The sequence below is a fragment of the Aphanomyces invadans genome, assembly GCF_000520115.1.
Source record: "Aphanomyces invadans strain NJM9701 unplaced genomic scaffold supercont1.44, whole genome shotgun sequence".
Lineage (NCBI taxonomy): Eukaryota > Oomycota > Saprolegniomycetes > Saprolegniales > Verrucalvaceae > Aphanomyces > Aphanomyces invadans.
This window is the reverse complement of record NW_008580189.1, coordinates 394,111-403,427: the sequence shown is the minus strand read 5'-3', so window position 1 is coordinate 403,427 and position 9,317 is coordinate 394,111. Positions and strand designations below refer to the sequence as shown.

The following is a 9,317-nucleotide window of genomic DNA, read 5'->3' as shown; positions in this document are numbered from 1 at the left end:
ATCGTGGGAGCTACTGCAGCCGTGGCGACGACATCCTCATGGGCTTCCGCGGCGCACGCTCGACTTCCCAGTGCATTCGACGTGATGGATACATTCCATCCTGTCACAACAATGGGGTGGTGGTCGACCACGTTTGGTTGTGCCGACGGTTGCAGTGCGACGGATTCGTGCGCCAGCGAAAATTTGTATCGGACGGTTGTGGACCACCTCGTCGCCGATGGGTACGTCCAGGCAGGGTATACGTGGCTGTACGTCGAGGATTGCTGGATGTCCCGGTCGCGGGATTCCTTCGGTCGCCTCGTGCCGAATGTAACTACGTTCCCAAGTATGTCTCGAGTGCATCGTCCACCTTACGATTTCCCACTCACTGCTGTGTCCATGCACCATTAGACGGGCTCGAAAGTATTACAGCGTACGCCCACGCGCGTGGAATTCGCGTCGCTGCGTCACTCGACCTTGGCGCCCAGACGTGCGCAGGTCCAACGTCCACCCTACATCACCATGACCTCTCCCTTCCTTTCACGTAGGTCTCCCAGGTTCCTTTGGTCACTATGGCTTGGACGTGGTGACGTTGGCGAACTGGAATGTCGATCGAGTCCTTCTGACCACTTGCTCCGTCGCCAATACGACTTCGTCCACGACCCCATTGTCGCTCTACGCTCTCCTGTCGACCTTGACATCTCTGGCATCTGCGGTCAACTTGACATCGCATTGCGTTGTGCCTTCGACCACAAACCTGACATTGCTCCATGCGGTGTCTGGCCACTGCCAGCACGTTCAGCTGAACCCACGGGTGGAAGACGACTACACAGACGTGGTGAGGCACGTCGAGGCGGCTCTGCATGAACTCAACGACTCGACCACGTCTCCATTTTACAACGCTTCGTTCGGCCCAATTGTAGCGGGAGGGTATGGGCTCACGCGCGGTCAAGCGCGCATCCAGCTCACGGCATGGTACCTGCTGCGGTTCCCCCTCCTCGTCGCCGGCGACGTTTGCACGTCAACAACCGTGCGCAGTTCCGTGTTGAATTCCTACTTTGTAAAGCTCTACACGGCAGCGTTGACCGCGACGTCGCGTCCACCAGTACGTCCATCGCATTCAAAATGGTCGACCAAGTCCTCATGCGTCGCTTGCTAGAAGCGATGGACGGGTGTCGCCGTTCCAGGAGTGGACGTGTGGCTGTCGTGGATCGATAAATCGGTGGTGATAAGCGCCTTTCGCCTGCACAACGAGGCACCCCACGTGCCCGAGACGCTCGAAATGGGCTGGGACGATTTAGGACTGGATCCTGCGGCCGTCTGTACTGTTACCAGGGTGTGGTCAGCCAATGTCACAGTGAACCAAAAGCATCGCTTTACTCTGACCATCCCGCCGTACGACGCCGCGCTCGTCGTTGTCGAGCCCCAGTGAACGCGACAGCGCGTGTTCGACACAAGAGGTTATCGCTAGAATTATCGTCGCGACCGATTCGACTCGGAATCGTTGCATGGTGTCTGTGAATGCAAAGTTTGTAGAAATGGCATCCAGGCGCTTCAGCTCCGCCGCTACCTGTCCTCAACATAAAATTCATCCATCGCATTCGGTGTCGATGCCGAGATAGATGTGGTTGCTCTAGTAATCGTCGTTGGTGGGGTCTGCCAAGTGCTCGAGTCATGTCCAACCGTACCAGAGATGTATGCAGGCGTATGGCGAGCCGATCGCCGCCTGTGGTGGAGCCTTTCATGGTATCAATAGCCACTAGATTGCTGTGGTTGCGACGTTAGTCCATGTCGAGCGATCTCCATGCGGTGTCACCGTTCGCGATCTGAAGATGGAGACTACCCGTCGAAGCGGTCGGTGGATAGCGGCAATGTGCACATCGCAACCCATCGAGCACGTGGTGCACGACGGGATGGTGCATATCATCGGAGGGTACGGGCGACAACGGTCGTCGTCGTCGAGTGTCATGTCTGACGTTTACTCCATGCCGGCGGCCCTGATCACCGTGTGCTCCATTGCAGCCTGTCACCACTTGTGTCATGGGTCATCAAGGCGTCCACCACGACTTGGAAAGCGGCCGCCGCCGCCAACGACCGCCGGGGCATGTCGAAAGCGACCGCGACCGGAATAACGCCACATGCTGTCGAGCAATGCCGCCACGGTCACGGTGAGTTGTGCGGTCAGTGTAGCACGTAAACACTGCCACCTGTCGCTGCGCGTTGCTTCGCCAGGGGAAGCACAGAGTGCACTTTGTGTGCATGCTGCTGCATGACCTGAACGTCGACCATTCAACTAGTCGTACGGTGAGCCATCAGACGATCACAAGCGCATGCTGGCCAAGCGATCTCGATGACAACTCCATGATACGAAAGAGCTGTTGCAAGTGGGGCGGGCGGAGCTCTTCGAGTGGCAAGATGCGTGGAATCGAGAGCTCTAGCTCGTGAAGGGGGCTTCTTCGGGCTGTTGTGGGATAGACTTCTGCATAGCGCGTGCGTGCCACGCGAGGCTGTCGTCAAGGCATGCCATCACGTAGGGCACACCTGAATCGTAGCCTCATCCAACTCCTACGGGGGAACACTCCAATCTGATTGTGTTCAGGGCTGCATGGGCTCGTCAACTCGAGCAAGCGCGTCTGTGTGAGATTGCAGGTGCACCGACAGCACGACACGGCGTCGAGTCAACCCCCTCGATCACAACGCATCCTCCAGATCTCCAAGTCCGGCCTATCCGGATACAATTATCCGTATTGTTCACTCGCATCGGGCATTGTTGTCAACCTCATGGTGGTGGCCGCGGGAACGTTCACCGTGTTGAGTCGGCCAAGTGCGTCGTTGGCGCTTCAGAGCGCAGTCCTGCAGGTGCGCCTTGGTATCGTGTGCAGCGCCGCGCCGCTGTTTGGTGTAACTGAATCCATCTTTGCCCCTCGCCACGTAGGCTGTCCAGCGTGGCGCGGCGACGGCCAAAACACTCAAGGAATTGGCCACCGTGGTGCAAGCCGATCTCGACGACAAGCACGGTCTCGGCTGGCATGTGGTCGCGGGCAAGGACTTTGCCGTCGACATTCGCTACGTACGGTCAATTGGAATCCTGTACGGTGCCTTACGCCTTGGCTGCGCTAGCGCAAGGGTTGCTGTGCTGTTCTGCACAACAAGGCCGCTGGGATCAAGGTCGTTGTGTACCGCACGACCGTTGCGACGACGGCCACCTCCACCGCTGGGTCCATCGCGCTTCCTTCCGAAGCCGCGTCCGACAGCATGTACGATCAGGCAGCGCTCAGCATTGTCGTGCTCAGTTTGAATCCATGTCTCGTAGCAAATCGACCGTGATGGAGTCAGACATGCCAGCGCCATTCCAGTCGAGTGTGTTGTCTATCTGCCAACGCCTTGCCGCCACATCGGGCGAGTCGGACGTGTTGTGCAGTAAACTGAAGGTCTATCGGTCATCCTCTACACTCCACATTCTCATCGCGCCGTTCTAGACGTGGCTAACCCAGCAATATGGCAACACGTGGCATGTCGTTGTGTCGTCCGGGTCGCGGGACTTGGTCGGCGCTGTGCATTGGAATGCCGGGACGTTTTTGGACGTCGTGATTGTCCCGTCCCTCTCGTCCGTGTCAAAGAAGCAACAAGCGCAGCAACACGTGCGCTTCCTCATGTACCAACACGGTGGGTTCGACGGATCATTGGATCTCATCACGCTGCTCCATCGCGTGTGCTTGGTTCTGGCCGCCATGGCCGGGGCGCTCTTTGTCTTTTACCGCATGTCGTACCGCCCCGAGTGTGTCCATGTCGCAGATGACATCGAGTGTACCGACGCAGAACATGTCAAAGCTGTGGCCGGTGACCATGGACAGTTCATTGCGACCGTGGTCGTTGTTGTGCTCATTGGCGCCGCGTCGCTCCTCCGAGTCAGCCGCAATGCCATTCGCCAAAAGGTCAAGCACATTTAGTCGCCGTCGAGTGTGCCAAGCTGGAATCGAATGAATGGTCAAAGGAATTGCGGGACTTGCAACTCCATCGAGTCCGTGCCGCGTCCCGAGCATAGTGTATCCAATGACGCCACACTTTCGAACTCGTGCAAGATCGACACATGTGGCCATCGCGCCCCTCCGCGCGATCGCCATCCGTCGGCGCACCGCACCAGCTCAAGCACAATGCCAGATCACAAACTTTCATAGCTACTAGTGTGTTGTCAGGGACTCGCAGTCGATGTGGACATCCTCTAGCATGTCGATTGCGACGAGGTGGAAAAAAGCACAGGAGGAAAGGAATGGTCAGATGCACTGGGGTGTGTGGGTCGATTCGAGAGCTGCAACATCGGCGGCCGATTCTTGGTCAATGATTGAGGAACGCATCCAGACTGGTGGTTTTCACTTGAAAGTCCGCGGCTGCGTCGGACGCATCTTCCGTCGGCGGCGCGGGCATGCCGTTGTCGTCCGCTTTCGCTACTGTCTTGTCCTTGGTCTTTTTGAAGAACGTGGACTTCTTCGGGGGTTTCCCGCCCTTGCTTGACTTGCTCCCGTCTGCCGCCGCCGCCGCTCCATGTGATGCAGACAACGGTACCAACCGCTTGGTGGCACCCATGACGTCTTTGAGCAGCTTGGCGCGCTTTGCACTGGCGTCGTCCATCAGGCCTATCGATCGCACATCCACAAGCGATTCGACGTCCCGTCGACGTTACCTTGCTGGTCGAGGTCGTGCAGGTCTCGGGCGAGGTCGTCGAGTGTCAGCTTGCGACTCACCAAGAGACTCAGCATGTTCATCGGCTCCAGGTGCTTGGTCACGTCGTCCGCCGTGCGAAGCCCCGTGCGTCGGAGTTCCGACTCGTATCGCGAGAAAAACCCGTGCACATTCTGCATGCGACCGACCGTAAAGATCGTAGCCCACAGAAAATCCGCCGGCATCCCTACCATGACATCCTGCTCGATGACGCGGCATGCCACCTCGGCGTTGGGCAACGCTGCCGTTCGCCCGACAAAGCGCTTGGTGTATTCATCGACGCATCTAGAGTATGCCGTTTACGCATGTGGGCAACGCACCGAAGCAGTCGGAAACCTGTCGAGCGCAAACCGCACGACCTTGGCGTAGAAGAACGATCCGCTGATCCACGCGTGGAGATCCCTGAGGAAGTCGTCGAGCGTCACAAGCACGTTTTCGACCACAGGCTCTTGGTCGTCCCATTTTTTGCCAAACCAGTGCGCTGTCGTGTCCTGCGGACGTGGTGAGGTGTCATGAGTGGCGCGACCGGCCGCACCGCGTCGATCTCGTCAAAGATCTTGCGCACAATCAAACTGCACGCGTGAACGGCGAGCGCGACGATGTCGGACGATGTCGCGTTCAGCGCGTCGCCCAGGCCCGCGTTGAGTTTCGCCACCTCGTCGGCGTGGTCGGCCGATCCAGGAAATTGAATCTTGTCAATCAACTCGACGACCTTGGACTGGCCGACACGACCCACGTGAATCCGGGCGTCGCACGACGAGTTGGTACCTGCAGCACGTCCGTGTCGTTGACGAACGAGCACAAGCTCTCCATGTCCGTGCACGATGCCGTGGCAAACCGGTCGGCGCGGGCTCTCAATTGCTGCATCAGCGCCGCCAAACACGCCTAGAACGGACAAGACGCATCAAGGTGACCGAGGTGGTCGCGCAGGACATGCAAGGCGCACCAGGACGACGCGGGCGAGAAGCCCGCCACTGAGCCACTCCTGCGCGATCGTGATCTGCGACGACAAAATGTTCATGATGTCGTTCGGGCGCGTGGAGTGCAGTTCCCCCGACGGCCCCACGACAGGTTCTTCGTCTCGATTGTAGATGTTGGTGACCCACGTGTGGATTTGTTCCTATGTCGGCCGTCCAAGTAGTGTTAACGCCATCCACCGCCGCGCGCGCGACGCGTACTTGAATGCCGTCCAAGTACAGCTTCATGACGAGGTTGGCGTTCTGGTCTAGGATGGCCGACACCGTGCCCGATCGGTACCTGGCCACCTACGCCATGCGTGAGATACTGCGGATGTTCAAATGGTCCGGCAATGGGGCACACGTGCTTGAGAGTTGTAATAGTCGATCCACTGCACGAGCTGGAGCTTCTGGGCAACGCCGAGGTCGCCTTTGCCGCAAATCTTGGCAAACTAGCCACGACGGGTCGCCTTGGGGAATCGCTCAGCCACCCCAACATGTCGCACCTGCACTTCCAGCGCCGTGTTGTAGCTCGCCACAAACACTTGAACCGCGTCGATCGCAGCGGGGAAGCACGATGCGACGTCGCGATCGACGTATTCCAAGTCAACCAACAAGTTGGACGCGTTGTTTAGCATCCCGTTGAAGGCCTGGAACGACGTAGGCTGTACAAGTCTGCCGAGCCAAGAAGAGAGCGCAGCACCTGCGCAAAGGCTTGGTCGGGCGGATGCACAAAGTAGTCGGCGACGCGGGCCTGGAGCGATGTGGCAAGCTGGTCCCGGCACATGTGGAACATAGACGGCGCCGCGCTTTCGCTGATCGGTTGCAACGAATGATCCAAATACAGCTTGTTTGCATCGACACGCTTGCGCCTCCGTCTACACACACATGGACGGTCATCACTGTAGCCCAAACAACCTCGTCAAGCCACGATGGTGCTGCGGTCGTGGCCAAGGAGGCAATCGAATACGCGCGACCAGCGAAGGGATGGAGAGTGCCTGTGGAAGAGGACGAATGATAACGTTGGTGGTACCATACTTTTCGAGGTGCTCGACGATTTGAAACGCGTCGACGAGTCGTTTCCGGTCAAACTGGACCATCTCGATGCAGTTGACCACGATGCTCCATGTGCCGTCGAGGATCCGCTTCCCGACGTGGTCAATGTCATTCAGTCGCGGGAGAATCGCCGCCAACGCTTTCGACACGTGCTTGCTTCGCTCGCCACAAACAGCGCTGACGACCGTGCGGACGACAGACCATCGACACGGGGGTACCTGTTGAACGTGTCGTCTTGGTTATCCTTGGCCGACGTGTACAGCTGAACGCATCGCACGTCAGCATTCGAGGCAGTGTTGCGTGGAAGTAGTAGCCCAGACGAGGATTACCTGCAAGAGCATCTTTTGTCGCCAGTCGTCCATGATGAGGTACTTGCTAAAGACGGAGACGAGTTGGCCCAGATTGACTTGGAGCGTCTGCTCCATCTCTGCAAGTGTGGCAGGAAGGTCCTCGTAGAATTGCATTTGCGTGTGCAAATCCTTCAGGTTACGCCGTGCTATGCTGACTTCGGACGCAACGCCATCGTCGCCTAGCTCCTCGCGCATGCGTTGGCAGCTCGCGCCCATATTGCGGAGAGACAGCGACACTTTCGCGATGCTGTCGTCAAACGAGAGCAGCGTCGACGCGCGTTCGATCTCGTCGATTTGGGCTTGGACGAATCCATCCAACTGACCTAGGCCATGCGTCCGTCGAGGGTCGCCGCGTTGTTTCATGCGTACCTTTCGTTGATTCGGCGCGGTGGAGGTAGTCTGTCTTGATCTCGAGCAACTGCTGCGTGTTCAGCACGGACGTTTCTGATACATCCTTGAGCCGCACTCGGAGGACGTCGATCGGGTCGCGGGCTTGCTGCTCGAGGCGGGCGGCGAGCGTCGGCGGTGCCATGTCGAATCTTTTGAAACCGTCGTAAAACATTATTGACGATTCTTGTGAGTTTTATTTTATTGATGCAGAAAAGTGACAACGAAAATGACCATAAATCGAAGAAATTACACGTAAATATATCTGAAATTTGAATTTCCTCCGACGAACCAAGGACTTCGCAAGATTGTCGTGGAGAAGCCTCCTGGAGCGGAGCTTCCGGCACTGTGCTGGGGCACAGTGCCGGCGCATCCAACGAGACATGGGTGGACGAGTTTGTGTGCGCGTTGACGTGAAAACGAACAGGTTGAGCTCGCTAGACCTGACGGATTCGGATTGAAAAAGCGGTCGAGGATAGCACACCGGAGCTCGGCGGGGTTGCATGCACGGCAACCGACATTCGTTGGTCAGTTCATACTGGATCTATTTGAGCCCCCTCACTGCATCGATGTCGGCTTGTCGAGCCGCGACTTGCTTGGCTCCTGGGGCTGTGGGCGGTGGCTTCTGCCGGTCCTTGGAAACCTTCATGCCCAGTTGAATCGTCGACACATTGTTCGACTTGCGCTGAGACACACGTGGTGCCACGTCAGGAAACTGAATGTTCTTCGGGATGGGCAATCCCGTTTCAAGCGCATCGCCGTCCAAATCCGTGTACGCTGGAAAAATTGGGTCGACCTAGCCATCCTCCCACCTCATCAACGCACGTTTTCTTCTGTCATCCAAGCATGAAGCGGCGAATTGCCGCACCTGTCGATTGCTCACGATGCTGTGATGCACCGTGTTGGCTTGCGCTCCTCGAATGTCCTGGACATTGTTGGTCGATCGAAAATGGCGCCGCTTCACGTGAGGAATGTTGCCCACGACCCCCTTCAAGCTGTCGGTGGGGTTGGCACCCTATACGTGATACACAAAGCACGTTGCGGCACTGGCGAAGCGCGCAAAAAACCTGGATGTCATGCGTCTCCAGCGGGTAGAACGGGTGATTCGTCGATTTGTACGGGGCCTTGGGGAACGATCGTGGATCGTCCGCCGATCGGAATCCGTTCACGACATGGACTGGGCGAAGTGCATCCCTGCACAGTCATGGTTTTCCCTGTGAAACCAAGACCAGCGACTGGCAACCGTACGTGACCCGTTGGGACTGGAAGCCGGCGTGAATGATGTCTGCGACTTGCATACTGTCCTTTTGCTTGGATGTTTTGACACCGCGCGGCCTCCACGACGCGGTGGCCCCAGCAATGTCGCTCTGCCACAGTCGTCCCATCATGGTGGCACGGATTGAGCATCGGCGACGTACCAAATTCATACAGTCCCGAGGGGGATGTGTGTATCGAGGAGCTGCACGTGTGCCTTCGATGTCGGCCGTCTGAAAGCTGTCGCGTAGGAACTTGGGGTGGATTAGAGGAGCCGGGTCGCAATGCGGGAGCTTGTATCTACGGCGCACATGCGACTGGGTTGGAATTCGTGCAGCAAATCGACGAATGAATACGATGGAGTGAGGGGATTTACGACGCGGTCTGTGGTAAAACCAGTGTGGGACGGCGAGGACCCTGCAATGGGCAGCTGCATGAACTGGGGGTTCATGCCCTTGTTCCACGTGTCTGGATGGAGACGCTTGCTCGTGCTCCCGTCGACCGACGCCGTCGGCGGCTTGTGGAAGTACAAGTACGGCTTCATGCATGGTTTTGTCCCTTCGATGTCATCCACACAGTTTGTCACTCGAGGCATGACTCTTTGGCCGTCGGGTAG

At 57.7% G+C, this 9,317-nt stretch overlaps 4 protein-coding genes across 8 annotated transcripts; 2 read left to right on the top strand and 2 right to left on the bottom strand.

Annotated features, from left to right (window-relative positions):
- H310_12880 lies at positions 1-1,612 on the top strand. Of its 2 annotated transcripts, none has more exons than XM_008880127.1 (4): positions 1-325; positions 391-477; positions 528-1,084; positions 1,142-1,612. In XM_008880127.1, the coding sequence occupies exons 1-4, from the start codon at positions 85-87 to the stop codon at positions 1,409-1,411; spliced, it is 1,155 nt and encodes a 384-aa protein (XP_008878349.1). In that variant the 5' UTR covers positions 1-84; the 3' UTR covers positions 1,412-1,612. The 2 variants fall into 2 exon arrangements, with proteins under 2 accessions (XP_008878349.1, XP_008878350.1); XM_008880128.1 differs by having other exon boundaries at positions 1,139-1,612.
- A 1,121-nt stretch (positions 1,613-2,733) lies between these two features.
- On the top strand, positions 2,734-4,160 carry H310_12879 (hypothetical protein). Its single transcript, XM_008880126.1, has 5 exons — positions 2,734-2,838; positions 2,915-3,049; positions 3,100-3,236; positions 3,293-3,410; positions 3,459-4,160. Exons 1-5 carry the CDS (start codon positions 2,761-2,763, stop codon positions 3,927-3,929), a joined length of 939 nt encoding a protein of 312 aa, XP_008878348.1. The 5' UTR covers positions 2,734-2,760; the 3' UTR covers positions 3,930-4,160.
- Positions 4,161-4,314: 154 nt separating this feature from the next.
- Positions 4,315-7,622, bottom strand: H310_12878 (the record flags this gene model as incomplete). Of its 2 annotated transcripts, XM_008880125.1 has the most annotated exons (15): positions 4,315-4,613; positions 4,661-4,832; positions 4,890-4,983; positions 5,035-5,189; positions 5,234-5,416; positions 5,467-5,583; positions 5,645-5,818; positions 5,877-5,963; positions 6,023-6,106; positions 6,161-6,304; positions 6,358-6,532; positions 6,693-6,866; positions 6,929-6,972; positions 7,040-7,383; positions 7,430-7,622. In XM_008880125.1, 15 exons carry the CDS (start codon positions 7,620-7,622, stop codon positions 4,315-4,317), a joined length of 2,439 nt encoding a protein of 812 aa, XP_008878347.1. The 2 variants fall into 2 exon arrangements, with proteins under 2 accessions (XP_008878347.1, XP_008878346.1); XM_008880124.1 differs by lacking the exons at positions 6,929-6,972; positions 7,040-7,383; positions 7,430-7,622 and having other exon boundaries at positions 6,693-6,890.
- A 232-nt stretch (positions 7,623-7,854) lies between these two features.
- H310_12877 (hypothetical protein) lies at positions 7,855-9,317 on the bottom strand. Of its 3 annotated transcripts, XM_008880121.1 has the most exons (6): positions 9,058-9,317; positions 8,866-9,001; positions 8,696-8,814; positions 8,515-8,641; positions 8,316-8,462; positions 7,855-8,243 (listed from the first exon to the last, which is right to left on the bottom strand). In XM_008880121.1, the coding sequence occupies exons 1-6, from the start codon at positions 9,294-9,296 to the stop codon at positions 7,992-7,994; spliced, it is 1,020 nt and encodes a 339-aa protein (XP_008878343.1). In that variant the 5' UTR covers positions 9,297-9,317; the 3' UTR covers positions 7,855-7,991. The 3 variants fall into 3 exon arrangements, with proteins under 3 accessions (XP_008878343.1, XP_008878345.1, XP_008878344.1); XM_008880123.1 differs by having other exon boundaries at positions 8,866-9,314; XM_008880122.1 differs by having other exon boundaries at positions 7,855-8,462; positions 8,866-9,314.